The sequence below is a fragment of the Callorhinus ursinus genome, unplaced genomic scaffold, assembly GCF_003265705.2.
Source record: "Callorhinus ursinus isolate GAN/ISIS: 27379988/994484 unplaced genomic scaffold, GSC_fseal_2.0 scaffold13, whole genome shotgun sequence".
NCBI classification, from domain to species: domain Eukaryota; kingdom Metazoa; phylum Chordata; class Mammalia; order Carnivora; family Otariidae; genus Callorhinus; species Callorhinus ursinus.
In genome coordinates this window covers 21,347,661-21,368,412 of record NW_027397075.1, presented here as the reverse complement: position 1 = coordinate 21,368,412, position 20,752 = coordinate 21,347,661, and the positions used below count along the sequence as shown (strand labels likewise).

At 37.9% G+C, this 20,752-nt stretch overlaps 1 protein-coding gene across 1 annotated transcript in view; it reads left to right on the top strand.

The window, feature by feature from the left end:
• CATSPERE (catsper channel auxiliary subunit epsilon) overlaps positions 1-20,752 on the top strand; it is a 163,190-nt gene that overhangs the window by 90,281 nt on the left and 52,157 nt on the right. The window contains exons 9-10 of the mRNA XM_025878056.2: positions 14,010-14,079; positions 16,030-16,504. Coding sequence (XP_025733841.1) covers positions 14,010-14,079; positions 16,030-16,504 — 545 coding nt within the window. The remainder of the gene's footprint in view (positions 1-14,009; positions 14,080-16,029; positions 16,505-20,752) is intronic.

Below are 20,752 nucleotides of genomic sequence, written 5' to 3'. Positions count from 1 at the left end.
AAAGACACACTGGACAAAATGGACTTCACAGATATATTCAGAACATTCCATCCCAAAGCAACAGAATACACATTCTTCTCTAGTGTCCATGGAACAGTCTCCAGAATAGATCACATCTGAGTCACAAATCAGGTCTCAACTAGTACCAAAAGATTGGGATCATTCCCGGCATATTTTTGGACCACAGTGCTTTGAAACTGGAACTCAGTCACAAGAGGAAAGTTGGAAAGAACCCAAATCCATGAAAGCTAAAAAGCATCCTACTAAAGAATGAATGGGTCAACCAGGAAATTAAAGGAGAATTTTTAAAAATTCATGGAAACAAATGAAAATGAAAACACAACTGTTCAAAATCTTTGGGATGCAGTAAAAGCAATCCTAAGAGGGAAGTGTATAGCACTACAAACCTTTCTCAAGAAACAAAAAATGTCTCAACTACACAACCTAACCCTACACCTAAAGGAGCTGGAGAAAGAACAGCAAATAAAGCCTAAACCCAGCAGGAGAAGAGAATTAATAAAGATTAGAGCAGGAATCAATGAAATAGAAAACAAAGAACAGTAGAACAGATCAATGAAACTAGGAGCTGGTTCTTTGAAAGAATAAAATTGATAAACCCCTGGCCAGACTTATCAAAAAGAAAAGAGAAAGAACCCAAATAAATAAAATCATGAATGAAAGAGGAGAGAGCACAACCAACACTGAAGAAATACAAACAATTATAAGAACATATTATGAGCAACTATATGCCAACAAATTAGACAATCTTGAAAGAATGGATGCATTCCTAGAGACGTATAAACTACTAAAACTGAACCAGGAAGAAATAGAAAACCTGAACAGACCCATAACCAGCAAAGAAATTGAAGCAGTAATCAAAAATCTCAGTAAACAAAAAACAAAATCAGTAAACAAACAAGAGCCTAGGGCCAGAGGGCTTCCCAGGGGAATTCTACCACACATTTAAAGAATTAATACCTATTCTTCTGAAGCTGTTTCAAAAAATCAAAATGGAAGGAAAACTTCCCAACTCTTTTTATGAGGTCAGCAGCATTACCTTGATCCCAAAACCAGACAAAGACCCCACCAAAAAGGATAATTACAGACCAATATTCCTGATGAACATGGATGCCAAAATTCTCACCAAAATACTAGCCAATAGGATCCAACAGTACATTAAAAGGATTATTCACCACGACAAAGTGGGATTTATTCCTGGGATTTATTCCTGCAAGGTTGGTTCAACATCTGCAAATCAATGTGATACACTACATAAATAAAAGAAAGGACAAGAACCATATGATCCTCTCAATAGATGCAGAAAAAGCATTTGACAAAGTACAGCATCCTTTCTTGATTAAAACTCTTAACAGTGTAGGGATAGAGGGCACATACTTCCAATATGATAAAGGCCATCTGTGAAAAACCCACAGCAAATATGATTCTCAATGGGGAAAAACTGAGAACTTTCCTCCTAAGGTCAGGGACATGGCAGGGATGTCCACTATCCCAACTGCTGCTCAACATAGTATTAGAACTCCTAACCTCAGCAATCAGACAACAAAAAGAAATAAAAGGCATCGGAATTGGCAAAGAAGTCAAACTTTCTCACTCTTTGCAGATGACGTAATACTTTATGTGGAAAACCCAAGAGATTCCATCCCAAACTTGCTAGAATTCATACAAGAATTCAGTAAAGTGACAGGATATAAAATCAATGCACAGGAATCAGTTGCATTTCTGTACACCAACAATGAGACAAAAGAAAGGAGTCCATCCCATTTACAATTGCATACAAAACCATAAGATACCTAGAAATAAATCTAACCAAAGAGGCAAAGAATCTGTACTCAGAAAACTATAGAATACTCATGAAAGAAATTGAGGAAGACACACAGAAATGGAAAAACGTTCCATGCTCATGAAGTGGAAGAACAAATATTGTGAAAATGTCTATGCTACCTAGAGCAATCTACACATTTAATGCAGTCCCTATCAAAATACCATCAGCTTTTTTCACAGAACTGGAACAAATAATCCTAAAATTTGTATGGAACCAGAAAAGACCCTGAATAGCCAAAGAAATGTTGAAAAGAAAAGTAAAGTTGGTGGCATCACAATTCCGGACTTCAAGCTCTATTATAAAGCTGTCATCCTCAAGACAGTATGGTACTGGCACAAAAACAGACACATAGATCAGTGGAACAGAATCGAGAGCCCAGAAATGGGCCCTCAACTCTATGGTCAACTAATCTTTGACAAAGCAGGAAAGAATGTCCAATGGAAGAAAGACAGTCTCTTCAACAAATGGTGTTGGGAAAATTGGACAGCCACATGCAGAAGAATGAAGCTGGACCATTTCCTTACACCACACACAAAAATAGACTCAAAATGAATGAAAGACCTAAATGTGAGACAGGAATCCATCAAAATCCTTGAGGAGAACACAGGCAGCAATCTCTTCTACCTCAGCCGCAGCAACTTCTTCCTAGAAACATCGCCAAAGGCAAGGGAAGTAAGGGCAAAAATGAACTGTTGGGACTTCATCAGGATAAAAAGCTTTTGCACAGCAAAGGAAACAGTCAACAAAACCAAAAAACAACTGACAGAATGGGAGAAGATATTTGCAAATGACGTATCAGATAAAGGGCTAGTATCCAAAATCTATAAAGAACTTATCAAACTCAACACCCAAAGAACAAATAATCCAATCAAGAAATGGGCAGAAGACATGAACAGACATTTCTCCAAAGAAGACATCCAAATGGCCAACAGGCACATGAAAAAGTGCTCAACATCGCTCGGCATCAGGGAAATCCAAATCAAAACCTCAATGAGATACCACCTCACACCCGTCAGAATGGCTAAAATTAACAAGTCAGGGAACGACAGATGTTGGCGGGGATGTGGAGAAAGGGGAACCCTCCTACACTGTTGGTGGGAATGCAAGCTGGTGCAACCCCTCTGGAAAACAGTATGGAGGTTCCTCAAACAGTTGAAATTAGAGCTACCGTTCGATCCAGCAATTGCACTACTGGGTATTTACCCCAAAGATACAAATGTAGGGACCCGAAGGGGTACGTGTACCCCAATGTTTATAGCAGCAATGTCCACAATAGCCAAACTGTGGAAAGAGCCAAGATGCCCATCGACAGATGAATGGATAAAGAAGAAGTGGTATATATACACAATGGAATATTATGCAGCCATCAAAAGGAATGAGATCTTGCCATTTGCAACGACGTGGATGGACCTCGAGGGTGTTATGCTGAGTGAAATAAGTCAATCAGAGAAGGACATGTATCACATGACCTCACTGATATGAGGAATTCTTAATCTCAGGAAACAAACTGAGTGTTACTGGAGTGGTTGGGGGTGGGAGGGATGGGGTGGCTGGGTGATAGACATTGGGGAGGGTATGTGCTACGGTGAGCGCTGTGAATTGTGCAAGACTGTTGAATCACAGATCTGTACTTCTGAAACAAATAACGCAACATATTTTAAGAAAAAAAGGAAAAGAAGAAGATAACAGGAGAGGAAGAAAAGGGGAGTATGTCAGAGGGGGAGACGAACCATGAGAGATGATGGACTCTGAAAAACAAACTGAGGGTTCTAGAGGGTAGGGGGGTGGGGGGATGGGTTAGCCTGGTGATGGGTATTGAGGAGGGCACGTTCTGCATGGAGCACTGGGTGTTATGAACAAACAATGAATCATGGAACACTGCATCAAAAACTAATGATGTAATATATGGGGATTAACATAACAATAAAAAAAATAAAAATAAAAATAAAAATAAAAAAATAAAAAGTAAAATAAAATCCACATAGTTTAAAAAAAAAAAAACTTATCAAACTCAACACCCAAAGATAATCCAATCAAGAAATGGGCAGAAGACATGAACAGACGTTTCTGCAAAGAAGACATCCAAATGGCCAATAGACACATGAAAGAGTGTTCAACATCACTTGGCATCAGAGAAGTACAAATCAAAACCTCAATGAGATACCACCTCACACCAGTCAGAACGGCTAAAACTAACAAGTCAGGAAACGACAGATGTTGGCAAGGATGCAGAGAAAGGGGAACCCTCCTACCCTGTTGGTGGGAATGCAAGCTGGTGCAGCCACTCTGGAAAATAGTATGGAGGTTCCTCAAAAAGTTGAAAATAGAGCTACCCTACGACCCAGCAATTGCACTACTGGGTATTTACCCCAAAGATAAAAATGTAGTGATCTGAAGGGGCACCTGCACCCCAATGTTTATAGCGGCAATGTCCACAATAGCCAAACTATGGAAAGAGCATAGATGTCCATCAACAAATGAATGGATAAAGAAGATGTGGTGTGTGTGTGTGTGTGTGTGTGTGTGTGTGTGTGTGTGTGTGTGTATAATGAAATATTATGCATCCATCAAAAAAAATCTTGCCATTTGCCACAACATGGGTGGAACTAGAGGGCATTATGCTAAACGAAATAAGTCAATCAGAGAAAGACAATTATCGTATGATCTCACTGATACGAGGAATTTGAGAAACAAGACAGAGGATCATAGGGGAAGGGAGGGAAAATAAAACAAGACAAAACAGAGAGGGAGACAAACCATAAGAGACTCTTAATCTCAGGAAACAAACTGAGGGTTGCTGGAGTGGAGGGGGATGAGAGGGATGGGGTGGCTGGGTGATGGACATTGGGGAGGGTATGTGCTATGGTGAGCGCTGTGAATTGTGTAAGACTGATGAATCAAAGACCTGTACCCCTGAAACAAATAATACATTATATGTTAATTTAAAAAAAAAGAATTTGTGATCAGAAACCAACCCACATGGACTTTGGGGCCCAGATTCCCAGGACCTGTGTAGTTCAGAAACCATTAAGGCTAGCACCAAGCAGAAGTAAACACAATAATTTCTGGAGAAATAAACCCTCAAGTCAGGCTTTGAAAATTTCCCACAGATAACATTCTGACAAAATTGAGCTCACAGTAAAAAATAACAAAACACACAAAGAAACAAGATGCCATGGGAGTCAGCAGAAACAATAAAGAGTAGAAACAATAAAGAGTAGAAAATTTCCAATCTAAACAATAGAAAAAAATTCCTGCAAGGACATCAGGTACTGGAGTTGACAAAATACAAAATATCTTTAATAGATTTAAATAAGTGGAAAACATAGGGAAAAAGGAATCTACCAAATGGCAAGACAATTAGTAAAACTAAAAGCAAGAAAGTCATTACTATAAAATTTAGGATAGTGGTTATCCTGGAAAGGAAAAATAATAGTGACTGGGAGAGAGCATGGGTGGCATTTGGGAGTTCTGATGATATTCTGTTTCTAAATCTCTGAGGTCATTACACAGACTTCTGCTTTGTCACAAACCTTCCAGCCATGTATTTTTCTATTCAGTCCATTTTCTGTCCATTTTCTGTGTGTGAATTTATTTCAAAAATTTTAATATGTAAAAATAAATGTTAAAATATTACATTTTATGTAATAAGCTTAGGTAAAACTAATGAAAATTGAAATGTAAAATTCAATGGACAGCTTAAATTGAAGATTGGATCCAGCAAAGATAACTAATGCATTGGAAATTAGATAAGAAGAAATTAAACAAGATAAAAGAATGAGAGAAAAAGAAATGGAAAACAAGAAAAAAGAAAAGGGAGAGAAAAGAAAGAATGGAAAAGAGAAGATCCAACATATATCTAATCAGCATTCCAAAATGAAAACCTAGAGAGATGGGAAATAACTGAGAATTTTTCAGACTTAAAGAAAGATATCAATCCTCAGTCCAGAAATAGTAATAAATGCCAATTGATATGGTAAAAAATAAAACCCACTTAGAACAAAGTAATCAAATTGCATGGTCACAAATTGCATGTTAGTCAAAGACTAATGAGATATTAAAATTATCCAGACAGAAAAGACAAATTACAAGCAAGGCAATAAAATAATTAAGACCAGTGGAAGTCAGAAGATAGTAAAATACTCAAATAACTGAAATAAATTATTTTCAACCTAAAATTATATACATTCAATGAAAAAATCCTCAAGAAAAAGAATGCTTAAAACTATTTTAAAGAATCAAAACCAAATATTTTAGAATATAAATAGAATAACTGCATCGAAAACTTATTAGATGTGCTCAATAGCAAAATGGAGATGATATGACAGAGGAAACAGTCAATAAAACTGGAGTTACATCAATAGAAAATTTCCAATCTAAACAATAGAAAACATTGTCAAAATTGAACCAAGTCTGGGGCACCTGGAGGGTGCAGTTGGTCAAGTATCCAACTCTGGTTTCAGTTCAGGTCTGATCTCAGGGTCATGAGTTTGGGCCCCATGTCAGGCTCTGTGCTCAGCACAGCATCTGCTTAAGACTCTTTCTCCCTCTCCCTCTACCCCCATGCTCTCTCTCTCCCTCTCTCTCTCTTTCTCTCTAAAAAATAAATGAATAAATCTTTTAAAAAAATTAAACCAAGTCTTAGAGACCTGTGGGATGATACCAAAAGGTCTAGCATTCATGTCACTGAATTCTCAAGAGGAGAGGAAAAAGAGTATCATGTAGAAAAAATATTAGAATAATTAATGGTTAGAAACTTGCCATATTTGGAAAATATATAAACTTATGGGGTCATGAAACTCAGCAAACTCCAAACAAGATGATTGCAAAGAAATTCATAAACTACTGAAAACCAAAGGGGAAGAAAACTGGAAAGCACCCAGAGAAAAATGACATATCATATATAGAGAACAATGATTCAAGTGATGGCAGATTTCTCATCAGTAGCCATAGATGACAAAAGGCAATGAAGTAATATTAAATACTGAAAGAAAAGAAATATTAACCTAGAGTTCTATTTCTAGACAAAAATGTCTTTCAGGAATTAAGGAGAAAAATAAAGATATTTTTAGATGAAAGAAAACTAAGAGAATTTGTTACCAGCAGACCTGTTCTAAAAGAAATAAATGCCAAATGAAGCTTATTAGGTGGAAAGGAAATAGAAAATTTAAAAAGTCAGGAATCAATAAAGAACAAGAGAAATGGTACTTATTTGGGTAAATAGATTATTTTTACACCCTTAAGTTCCTTAAGATAAGTTGACAGCAAATATGTATAAAAGCAAAACTTAAAACATAAATATCTTCTAGTGGGGCTTTTAATGTATCTTGACATATAGGACAATTACAACATAAATGAGGAAGGATAAAGGAACCTATGGAGTAGTGAGTTTTCTTTATTCCACTTGAAATGTTAAAGTATTAATTCTAAGCAGGTTGTGAAAAGTAAGGGCATAAATTGTAACCCCTAGAGCAACATTTAAAAAAGTATATGATCAGGCATCTGAGTGGCTCAGTCGTTAAGCATCTGCCTTCGGCTCAGGTCATGATCCCAGGGTCCTAGGATTGAGCCCCGCATTGGGCTCAGTGCTCCGCGGGAGGCCTGCTTCTCCCTCTCCCACTCCCCCTGCTAGTGTTCCCTCTCTCGCTGTGTGTCTCTCTGTTAAATAAATAAATAAAATATTTTTTAAAAGTATATGATCAATATATAAATTAAAATGGAATACTAAAAATATTTTTTTCAAATAATCCAAAAGAAGGCAGAAAGGGGAAACACTGGGACAAAAACAGAGAATACAAATTAATAAAATGGTAGAGCTATATAGAAATGTATCAATAATTTCATTAAATTTAAATGGCCAGAGCACTAATTAAAAGGCGTCAATTGTCAAATTGGATATATTTTTTAAAGTTTTTGATGTTCCAGTTATTCGGGGGCACCTGGGTGCTCAGTCGGTTGGGCATCCCAACTCTTGATCTTGGCTCAGGTCTTGATCTCAGCGTCCTGAGTTTTACCCATTTCACCCATTTCTCCACCCACCTCCCCTCTGATAACCATTAGATTGTTCTCTATAGTTAAGAGTCCATTTCTTGGTTTGCCTCTCTCTCTCTCTCTGTTTTCTTTCCTTTTGCTCATTTGTATTGTTCCTTAAATTCCACATATGAATGAAATCATATGGTTTTTGTCTTTCTCCGACTAATTTCACTTAGCATAATACTCTCTAGCTCCTTCCATATCATTGCAAATGGCAAGATTTCATTCTTTTTTATGGCTGAGTAATGTTCCATTTCCATTGTGTGTGTGTGTGTGTGTGTGTGTGTGTGTGTGTGCCACAAATTCTTTACCCATTCATCAGTCATAAAACTCAACACCCAAAAAAATGAATAATCCAATTTAAAAATGGGCAGATGATATGAACAGACATTTTTCCAAAGAAGATAAGCAGATGGCCAACAGACACTTGAGAAGATGCTCAACATCACTCATCACCAGGGAAATACAAATCAAAACTACAATGACATATCATCTCACACCCGTCAGAATGGCTAAAATAAACAACACAAGAAACAACAGGTGTTGGCAAGGATGTGGAGAAAAGGGAACCCTCTTGCACTGTCGGTGAGAATGCAAACTGGTACAACCACTCTGGAAAACAGTATGGAGGTTCCTCAAAAAGTTAAAAATAGGGGCATCTGGGTGGCTCAGTTGGTTTAGTGACTGCCTTCGGCTCAAGGTCATGATCCCAGAGTCCTGGGATAGAGTCCCACATCGGGCTCCCTACTCCACGGGAAGCCTGCTTCTCCCTCTGACCCTACCCCCTCTTGTGTTCTCTCTTTCTATCTCTCTCTCAAATAAGTAAATAAAATCTTTTAAAAAACGTTAAAAATAGGGACGCCTGGGTGGCTCAGTCGGTTAAGCGGCTGCCTTCAGCCCGGGTCGTGATCCCAGGGTCCTGGGATCGAGTCCCACATCGGGCTCCTTGCTCAGCAGGGAGTCTGCTTCTCCCTCTCTCTCCCTCTGCTTGTGCTCTCTCTGTCAAATAAATAAAAAATGTTTAAAAAAAATAAAAAACGTTAAAAATAGAACTTCTCTATGATCCAACAATTTCACTACTGGGCATTTACCCACAGAATACAAGAACACTAATTCAAAGGGATACACATACCCCAATGTTTATAGCAGCATTGTTGACAATAGCCAAATTATGGAAACAGCCCAAGTGTCCATCAATTGATGAATAAATTGGATTTTTAAAAAAAGACCAAACTGTATACATTCTATGAGAAATTCATTTAAAATAAAATGATGCAGTTGAATTAAAAGTAAAATATTGGAAAAGGCTATATCATAAAAACACTAGTTAAAAGAAAGAGAGGGCACCTGGGTGGCTCAGTTGGTTAAGTGCCTGCCTTCAGCTCAGGTCATGATCCCAGGGTCCTGGGATCCATCAGGCTCTCTATTCAGCAGGGAGTCTGCTTCTCCCTCTCCCTCTGCCCCCTCTCCCCACAATCGTGTTCCGTCTCTCAAATAAATAAATAAAATCTTAAAAAAAAAAGAAAGATAGAATGGCTTTATTAATATCAAATAAGCTAGGAAAATACTCAGGGATAAAGAAGGACATTATATAATGATAAAAGGACCAATTCATCAAGAAGACATAACAATCCTAAATGTGATACACCTAACAACAAATCTTCAAAATACAAGAAACAAAATTAATTGAATGGAAAAAAGAAATAGATAAATCAACAAATTGTTTGGAAGATTTCCACACTCCTTCTTCAGGAATAGATAAAACAAGCACAAAATTCCAAAAATGTACAAAGAAACAGCAGGGGTCAGAAAATTATTGCTCATCAGTCAAATCCACTCTGCCACCTTTTTTTGTAAATAGCTTTATTGGAACTCAGCCATGCTCATTTGTTTATGTATTATCTCTGCCTGCTTTTGCACAATAGCACTGATGAAAATTTCCAACAGAGACTATGTGGCCCAAAACCTAAAATATTTACTATATGGCCCTTTCCAGAAAAAGTTTGCTGACCCAAGAGTAATACTATCTGTTGATCTGATAGTACATTTGTAGAATATACTCCACCTATCAACAGCAGGAAGCACATTCTTTTCAAGTAGACATGGAATATTAACCAAGATAGACTATATTTTGGAACATAAAACAAATTTTAACATATTTAAAAGAATAAAAGTCAAAGTATGTTCTCTGATCTTAACAGAATTAAACTAGAAATCAATTTTTTAAAAAATATATCTAGAAAACCCTCAGGTATTTGAAAATTTACAAATAAATGTCTAAATAACCCTTCAGACAAAGACATTTTCAAGGGAATTAGAAATAATATTTAACTGACTGAAAATTAAAATACGACATATTAAAACCATATCAAAACTGATGGAATTAAAAGAGGAAATTAACAAATCCATAAGTACAGTTGAAAATAGAATAGCAGAAAATAGGCAAGGGGATAGAAGTACTGAGCAGCTGACTGAATCTAATTAAAATGTATAGAACATTTTACCCACAACAGCAGAATACATATTCTTGGCAAGTGTTCATGGAACATTTATCAAGATAGACCATATACGGAGTCATTAAACAAACCTCAACAAATTTGAAAGAATTTAAATCAACTACAGAATGTTCTCTAACCACAATGGAATTAATCAATAACAGAAATATATCTGGAAATATCCCAATTCTTGGAAATTAAACAGTACACTTCTAAATGATTTGTGTTAAATAGGACATGTTAAGGGAATTTAGAAAGTCTTTTAACTGAATGAAAATAAGAGTATAAGGTATCAAATTTTACGGAATGCTGCTAAAGCAGTTCTTAGAGGGAAATTTATAGCATTAAATTTTTATATTAGAAACTTCCACTTCTGGTCAAGATGAAGTTAAAAAGCAGGGACTATATATTTACCTTCCTGCATAATACACACACACAAAAAAACTGAACAAAATGTACGAAATGATCCCTCTCAAGACATTGTAAATCAAGATGAGCCCTAGATTAACCTCCTGAGAAAGTTCCCAGATTATGGAACAAGGACATGGGAAACTCAAGCAGAGTTTAGCAGATTCCCTGAGTTCAGGAAGTGGAGCTGACAGGAGAGAACAGGTAGCTGGAGTTTGCAAAGCAGAATATCAGCAATGAAAGAGCTGCACACAGAATTCCAGAGATGTGCAAAGGGTTCCCCTCATGTATTCAGCAGAGTACTAATAAGTGTATGGATGTGGGGAAACTGTCCAATCTGGGGAAAGGGATGACTGAATGGGCAGGGGAATAGAATTGATAACTTACACAGGGATGGGAATAGTACCTCTTCTAACCAGCCAAATTGAAAATGCTCATAGTGATTCATGGGGCATTGGGTAGAGTGCTCTAAAAGTCTTGCCTCAGTACTGAGGAATAAATATCACCAGACTATCTAACAAATCTTAAAAACAAGACCCAGAAGGATTCAAATGTTTCCCAGTAACTTAATTAAATCTCAGAACAAAACTCAAGCATATTTATAAAAAATATTCAGCACTCAACAAGGTAATAGTCACAATTTCTGTCACCCGATCAAAAATATCACGCATTGGGAGAAAGCAAAGGGGAAAAAAGAGAGGGGGGGGCCAAACCAAGAAACAGACACTTAATCACAGAGAACACACTGATGGTTACCAGAGGGCAGGTGGTGGGGCGATAGGTGAAATAGGTGATGGGAATTAAGGAGTGCACTTGTCATGAAGAGCACCAGGTGTTGTATGGAAGTGTTGAAGAGCTATATCATACACCTGAAGCTAATATTACACTGTATGTTAACTAACTGGAATTTAAATTAAAACTTTAAAAAAATCATACCACACACACACATGCCACAGACACCACACATATACCACACACACACACACACACACACACACACACACACACACACACACACAAGACTACAAAACATTACTGAGTGAAATAAAAGACTTAAATGGAGAGATTGGTTCATGGGTGAGAAGACTCTCTACAGTTAAGATGTCTATACTTGAGAAATTCAGCACACATCATAACAATCCCAGTGGGCAGCCATTATTCATGTCTTTGTTCTCATGTATACAATAGAAATTGAGAGTTGATTCTAAAAGTCATATGGAAATTCAAGATAAAACAAAAAAAATACAGATATCTAAAAATAAATGCCACTGGGGGTGCCTGGGTGGCTCAGTCGTTAAGCGTCTGCCTTCGGCTCAGGTCATGATCCCAGGGTCCTGGGATGGAGCCCCGCATCGGGCTCCCTGCTCTGCGGGAAGCCTGCTTCTCCCTCTTCCACTCCCCCTGCTTGTGTTCCCTCTCTCGCTGTCTCTCTGTCAAACAAATAAATAAAATCTTTAAAAAAATAAAAAAATAAATGCCACTAAAAGTGTATAAGATCTTGGTTAAGATAAAAATAAAATATTATCAAAAATATTAATAAAGGGCGCCTGGGTGACTCCGTTGGTTAAGCGACTGCCTTCGGCTCAGGTCATGATCCTGGAGTCCCAGGATCGAGTCCCACATCAGGCTCCCTGCTCAGCAGGGAGTCTGCTTCTCCCTCTGACCCTCTTCCCGCTCGTGCTCTCTCTCTCTCAAATAAATAAATAAGAAGCTTTAAAAAAATATTAATAAAGATCTTAATACATAGCTAGCTATATCATGTTCATGGATTAAAATACAGAATATTAAAAGCTTTTCAGTTCTTCCCAGATTTATCTATAGATTTGATGCAATTCTAATCAAAATTGCAATGTTACTTTGTGGAGCTCAATACACTGATTCTAAAGTATATATGAAAGAGTAAAGGGCTGAGGGTTGGAAGGGGATGGAGTAGCAGAGTATTCTATCACATATCAAACTTTATTATAAAGCTATAGTAATTAAGACAAAATATTTAAAGCAGCTTTTTTCATTTAGTTCCATATCTCACCAATTTTTGGTGTGTTCAATCTTACTATCTGAACTCTTTTAGAGGGTATGCACTAGCTTTTTTATGTTTCATGCTTATATGGTGTATGGTTGTATTTGATCCTTTTACTATCAACCTATCTGTGGCTTTATAGTTCTTATAAACTGCAGTCTTGCTTCTTCTCCACTGTGACAACACGTGCCTTAAAGTTCTAGTATTCAGTCCACTTAGATTTAACGTAACTATTGCTATAGTTGGAGTTAGGTCTACCATCTTCATATTTGTTTTCTATAAATCTCACCTGTTCTTTTGTTTCTCTTTTCTTGTCTTCTGAATGAATCATGTATTTTTCAGTATCTCTGTGTTTTCTACTGTGTTGATTCTTTTTTATTCAAAACTAGTTTTTAGTGGTTGCACTTGGCTATACAACAATCATCTTTAATTTATCAGAGTCTAATTCCAAATATACACTTCACAACAGTGTTAAGAAACTTATAACTATATGATTTCATTTATACCCCACCCACCCTTTGTACTCTTATCTCATATTTTACTTCTAAATATGCTATAAATCTCAATGCATTGTTAATATTTTTGCTTTAAAAAGTCAGTTGTCATATGGGGCACCTGGGTGGTGCAGTCAATTAAATGTTAGAATCTTGGTTTTGGTTCATAATCTCAGGGCCATGAGATCAAGCCCCGAGTTGGGCTCCCCATTCAACCTGGAGTCTGCTTGAGATTCTCTCTCCCTCTTCCCCCACCCTTCCTGCTTGTGCTCTCTCTCTCTCTCTCTCAAATAAATAAATAAATCTTTAAAAATGTCAATTGTCATAAAGATATATAGGTATATAAATATCAGGTGGTAACAAAATACGTCTTTTATATATACATATCCTCCTGAGTATGCTTTATTTCTGTTTGCATATCCAGAGTTCTTCCCGAACTCATTTCCATTCAGCCTGAAGAATGTCTTTGAATTTTCTTGTATAATAAGTTTTCTCAGCATTTGTCTGTATAAAAGTCTTTCTTTTTTCCCTTCATTTTTGAAGGATATTTTTCACTGAATACAGAATTATAGGATGACAGCTGGTTTTTGTTGTTTTTAAAGTAATTTATAAAAACATCATTCCATTATCTTATGGCCTCTTACCATTTTGGGTAAGAAGTCAGCCATTATTCATGCCGTTGTTCTCACATATACAATGTATCTTTTTATCTGTAGCTGCTTTCAGAATTTGCTCTTTATCTTTGGTTTTCAGCACTTCTATTATGTGATTAGGTGTGATTTCCTTGTATGTATCCTGTTTGTGGTTCAAGGGAGCTTCTTGGATTTCTGGGATAATGTCATTCGTTCATTTAGGGGTGTTCTTGGACATTATCTCGTCAAATATTTCTTCTGCACCATTCTGTTTTTCCTTTCCTTCTAGGAGTTTAAAAACACATATATGATACTGTTTAATATTGTCCCACAGATCTCAATCTATTTATTCTTTTTTTAACCCTACTTCTTTCTTTGTATTTCTGTTTGTATATTAAACTGTCTTCAAGTTATCTACTTGGCTTTTCCCACTTTACTCTTGAATCCATCAAATAATTTTTTTATTCCTGATATCATATTTTTTATATCTAGCATTTTCACTAATTTTTTATCATTTACATATCTCAGCTGAAATTCCCTATCTCTGCCCTCATGTTGCCCATCTTTTCCACTAGGTCCTTCAGCATTTTTATGAGTTTTTTTTCTCTTTAGCCATGCTTGGGTTCTTAACACTGACAAGATTCCAGAGATCTCTTCGTACTTTACAACTGGCCACCACCTTTCCAAACCCAGGAGAGCTGTCTCTGCTCTACAGCCTAGCCCGCCAACTTTTTGATCACTGAGGGATTCTTTCCTCTCTCATCTTGCTCCAGATTTTCATGCTTTGGGAGATCTCTCTATCTCGCTCTGTTGCTTCCCTGTCCCGAGTCTGTAAAGGCCAACCATGTGTCAGAGGGAGAGTTTCCCTCAGCTCTCTTACCCACTCCCAGCCTATGGTAGCTGAGAATCCAGAATGCAGATGGATTTCTCTCAACTTTGCTGCCTTGATGCCTGCCCCCTCCTTGTCTTCAGAGGATTACTGCTTTATATTTGGGAGAGGCCTGAATGCCTCAGGGGAATCTATCAGCTCCCCTGCCTTGTCCCAAAAGCTTTTGGCTTCACTTCACTAAGTGAAGATCTATGGGAAAGTTTGTGGTGGGTAAAAACTCATTCCTTGGAATTCCCATCTGTCATATTTATGATGGATTCCCATCCCTCTGCCAAGAATAAAAATAACTATGTGTCTTTTCTATGAAGGGCTCATCATTTTGTTACTAATATATTTCCTCTTCAAGGATTGTCTCACACTCATTTAAAGCAACATAAACTCTAGACTTTAAATTGAATCTTCATTTGATAAAATGACTTTTTACTGAAATGACTCTTTACCAAATAGTCTGTTTCTTTGGTTACCAGTTTGATATCTGTCTACATCCTGTTTGAGTATATCCATTACTAAATATGTGTACATTACATAAACTTAAGGAGACAAGACGTGCCCAAGAGACTCCTTTTGGTCGTCATGAACATAGAAGTTACATGTTAAGTAAAAATCTCTAAGAATTAGAAACAGTTGGGAAGGAGAAATAGAGAAAAAGGGGGACCTTGGATCTCTAAATGAAATTAGGCCCACTGAATTTCAAACATAGCAGTCTCTCAGTGGCCTTCCTCTCTAACAGCCTGTGTTCATAAAAGGGTGGTATTGATTTGTCTAAGGTTTTCAGTTCTGTCTTCTCTTTATCCCATATCCAAGGAAACTATAATTCCAAAAATAACTTAATGTTTGAAGTGTCTTTATATCTTGACAGTAATGAACATGGAAGGGGCACTCGTGGCCAGAGTGGATAAATACATAAGAAAAGAGAAGGCTGATATTCTCTGAGGGTCAGTTTAAAAGGGAATTAAGATGAATTATTTCTACAGATAGAATATATATATATTCTATATATATATATCAAAGAATAAAATTGCTGAAATGATTTATACTTATGAATACATATATTTCTATGTGATATATTTCAATGCCTGGAGTCTTATTCAGAAATACACTAAAAGTTAAACCTTAGTAGTTACTACATTTTAAATATAGCAAATTAGAAGACCAGAATTGTTAGGAATGTCCCTAAAACCAAAGATCTTCTAATTATTTTCTATTTTGTTATAGGCTAAAAGAAGAAGTAGCATGGCAATCTGGACAGAAAATGAAGTTTATCTTGGATATACTTTTCTTAAATTTGTCAAAATAATAACTACTGAAAAACTGAAAAATCTTCTAAATATATCATCAGCTGCTACACTGACTATACACAATGTCGAGTATCCAGGACACCCTTTGGAACTTGCCTTATTATTAAATTACTGCACTGCGTGTAACATCAACAAAACAATTTACGTGGTAATATACAATGAAGATACAGAACAGTGGATGTACCAAGACTTTGCATTAGATGTCTCTACTGACAGTTTTTTAACCCCACATTTTATATACGCAGCACTGCCAGATTTAATACTGCGGGACAAACATCGGATCTACTATTGTTATCACAATTTCACCGAGACGGGAGTTTTACAAACACCTACAGAATTTGGAAATCTATCAAGATTATCACATAACAGCATTATTCATGATATTTTCATAGGTGAGACATTCTCATTCTGCAAAAATTATTCTAAATTTTATAGTAGACATCTTCCTTATGAAGATGTAACAATTATAAATACACTCATATATGATGCTTTTGGTAGGTAAAAGTGCATTTTTTACCACCTAAAAATGGATATCTTTTTAAGTTCTACTAAGGTTATCTCACATAGTGAAATGGCAAACTCAAGTTTTGGGTTTTTCCCGTAGATTCATTTTGGTCATTCAGCAGATACTAACTAACAACCTACACAAGCATTTTCAGCGCAGGAGGTGATATGGTGTTGTCTTCATTTCCTAGGGCTCCCTAGAGCTACCACAAACTGGGTAGCTTAAAACAACAGAAATTTATTGTCTCAGTTTTAGAGAGTTGAAGTCCCCATTCAAGTTGTCAGCAATGCCATGTTCCTTCTGAAACCCAAAGAGCGGGGCTCTCTCATTGCTTCCTCCTAGCTTCTGGTGGCTTGCTGGCAAACTTTGCCATTCCTTGGCTTGCAGCTGCATCATTCCAACCTCTGCCTTCATCACAACATAGCATTCTCCCTGTGTCCTCACATGCCATCTTGTTGCAAGGACACAGGACCCAACCTACTCCAGTGGGACCTCATCTTAACTAATTACCTCTGTACTGATCCTATTTCCAAATAAGGTCACATTCTGAAGTAATACTGGGAATTAGAATGTCAACATCGTTCCCTAAGGGACACAATTCAACCTATAGCAGGTGTTGTAGAGTTGAATGGACCCATCCATATTCCTAACCAGGAGCAAGTCATTGAACCTTTGCAAGTCTCATTTTCTAATCTAGAATATAGGGTGGTTGTGTTGATTGGATAAGGGATTGTAAGTAAAATGTTTAGAATAAAACTGGGCATGTGGTAAACCTTCAGCTAACAGTAGTTATTCTGAATCTTATTATTCCTGAGGTAGTATACTAAACATTATAGGTAATGCAAAGAAATAGGAAGTTCAATCCTCAAAAAGTGTGGTTAGGAGATAGCCCTAACCATGGAATTTAAAGGAAATGTAGCTGTAATTCTTTCTTTTAAAAGATTTTATTTATTTGTTATTAAATAGAGAGAGAGTGTGTGAGCAGGGGGAGGAGCAGAGGGAGAGTGACAAGCAGACTCCACACTGAGCCCAGAGCCTGACACAGGGCTCAATCCCACAACTCTGGGATCATGACCTGAGCTGAAATCAAGAGTCAGATGCTTATCCAACTGAGCCACCCAGGCGCCCCTTGTCTTTCTTGATGCCTATCACCTGGCAACCTATCACTCCCAACCAGTTGATTTTTATGCTCCCCTTTACAACAAAACTCTAAAAAATATTGCCTAGTTTCACTTCTTCATCTTTCCTCCCTTTATCTTGAAGCCACTCTAATCAAATACTCCATGGGAAGTGCTCTTGTCAAGGTTCTTAACAACCTCCACTTCGCTAACCCATTGGCCAATTTTCAGCCATCCTCCATGAGCTGGCTTTCAGCAGGGCCTGATTCCTTTTTTTTCCCCAAAGATTTTATTTATTTGACAGAGAGGGAGAGAGCATAAGCAGGGGGAGCAGCAGGCAGAGAAAGAGGGAGAAACAGGTTCCCCACTGAGCAGGGAGCCTGATGTGGGGCTCGATCTCAGGACCCTGGGATCATGAGCTGAGCCGAAGGCAGACGCTTAACCGACTGAGCCACCCAGGTGACCCTAGCAGGGCCTGATTCTTGAAATAACTTTTTGTCACCTGACTTCTGCGGTGTCACTTTTTTGCCCTTCCTGCTATTTCACTAGCTATGCCTCCTCAGCCTCTTTCCCTGATCCCTCATCTTCCTGATTCCCAAATGGAGAAGCACCTCAGGGTCTAGTTTTCAGACATCTTCTGGAGCTCTGTTTCCATGCACTCTGCCCTCCGGCCATGACTCCTATCCTGACTCCAAGCTCCTATTCCCAACTGCCTCTGGGATACCTTCACTTGGATGACTAGTAGGCATCTCAGATTTAACATCCAAGAATGAGTCCCTGAGTCTCACTCCTATCTCAACCTGTTCCTTGCCTAGTCCTTTCCTATCGAGTAAATATCACCTCTTCCAGCCTTTCCAGCTACAAAAACCTTGACCTCATCCTCGAATCCTTCCCTTTCACATCCCACAACTAATCCCTGGGCAGCTCCACTTGGCTCTATCTAAAACGTCTACCTAAAAGCCAACCCCCTTCCACCAGTCCCACTCCAGTCCAAGCCAGTGTCCTCTCCAGCCCATACATGCAAGAGCTTTTTACATGCTCTCCCTGCCTCCACCCTTCCACCCCAAGCCCCACCATTAGAGTCCACCTAGCAGCTAATGTTAGCCTTTGAAAACATATGCAAAAATCACATTATTCCTCAGCTTAAAACCCTCATTCGGCTTTCTATATCACTTTGGATTTGGATAAAATCCAACACCCTTACTATGGCCTGAAAAGCAGTATGTGGTGTGACTCCAGACTCTGATGTCCTCTCCTGTCACTTAACCCTCTGTTTGCTGTTACCTCATTGCAGACTGGGCTCTTTGCTATTCCTCGGATAGCTACTGTTTCATATGCCAGATAATTCTTCACTTTGATGTCTGCATGACTCTTACATTTAATTCAGGTTTGAGTCCAAATGCCACCTGATTGGGGAGCTCTTCCCTGACCCTGCCCTAGCTCCCGTGCTCTGGCCCTTACACTTTGTTTTGTTCACAGAGCTTCTCATTACCTAACAAACTACATGTGTGCTTATTCTAAATTCACTGAATCTTCCATGAAAAAACAAGCTCTGTGTGACTTTGTTATATTTGCCGCTTTGCCCACAGTGTCTAAAATAATATATAATAGGTCCTTTTTTGAATAAATGGATGAACAAATATTCATTGACCATGCACTATTGGTAAAGCGCTCTGCAGGGAAGTGGAGATAGCGTAGAAATTGGACACAATTCTCACCCTTTCTTCTTCTTCTTTTTTTTAAAAGATTGATTGATTGATTGATTGATTTGAGAGAGAGAGTGTGTTTGTATAAGGGCAGGGGGGAGGGCAGAAAGAATCTTAAGCAGACTCTATACTGAGCATGGAGCCCCACACAGGGCTCACAACCCTGAGATCACAACCTGAGCTGAAACCAAGATTCAGATGCTTAACCAACTGAGCCACCCAGAAGCCCCAGAATTCCCACCCTTTCAGAGTTTACAAAATTGCAAAGGGTAAAGACAAACATGCGATAAAGCAACATGGCTAATGCTATGACAGAGCCAACATCAGGTGCTAGAGAGGCACACAGATCGAGTACCTTACCCAATCTAGGGGAGAGGGAGGTAGAGAAGGCTTCCTTGAAGAAGTGCTGTCTAAGCTGAGTCCTGCTGAATGGGTAGAGGTTAGTTAGGCAGTGAAGACAACAGTGGGGATGGGGTGCCCAACAACCCAGAGACAGAGACAACAGGGTACAATACAGGCCTTGAAAGACAATTCACTGCTGAAACAGAGTTCTCCATAGAGAAAAAGGAGAAATCTCTCCTGGAGAAATCAAGTTCAGGTTATGAGAGTCCTCATAAGCCATGTGAAGAAATCAGACCTTCTCCTAAGGCCCATATAGGGTTTTAAAGAGTTTTGAGCAAAAGAGAAGCAGAATCATATTTGTGTTTTTATAAGGCCACTGGCCACAGTGATAAGGAGATAAAGTTAGAATAATCAACAGGGGATAAGTTTTAGAGGGACCTAGAAGGCTGAATGTTTTACCAAGAGCCATTTGGAAATGCTGAAATAAAAAGTCTAACCTGTCCATAAGCATATGAAAGTTGAATTTAAAAGCCTTCAGCCTGCAGCATTTCCATTTCTCAACCCACTATTTAAAAGTTGTCATGAGGGTGCCTGGCTGACTCAGTTGATGGAGCATGCGACTCTTGATCTTGGGGCCATGAGTCCAAGCCCCACATCGAGTGTAGATGGGTGTCTTTAGTCAATTTTAGAAGTTTGTGTTTCCTTAGGAAATCACTCATTTTGTCTGGATTTTCTAATAAACTTTATTGGCAAAGTTTCCCATTTCAATTTTTAGACTGCTTATCATCTGTAATAGTATTCCCTTTCTCATTTATGATGTTGTCTGTACCCCACCCCTTATTACTTTGGCTTGCAAAATATTGTTTCTTATTCTTATGGTTTTTTGGTTTTGTTTTCTTTTCCTTTGAAAGGAACTCTTGGCTTGTTTATCGAATCTTCTTTCTATTTAATTCCTTAATTTCTGCTTTT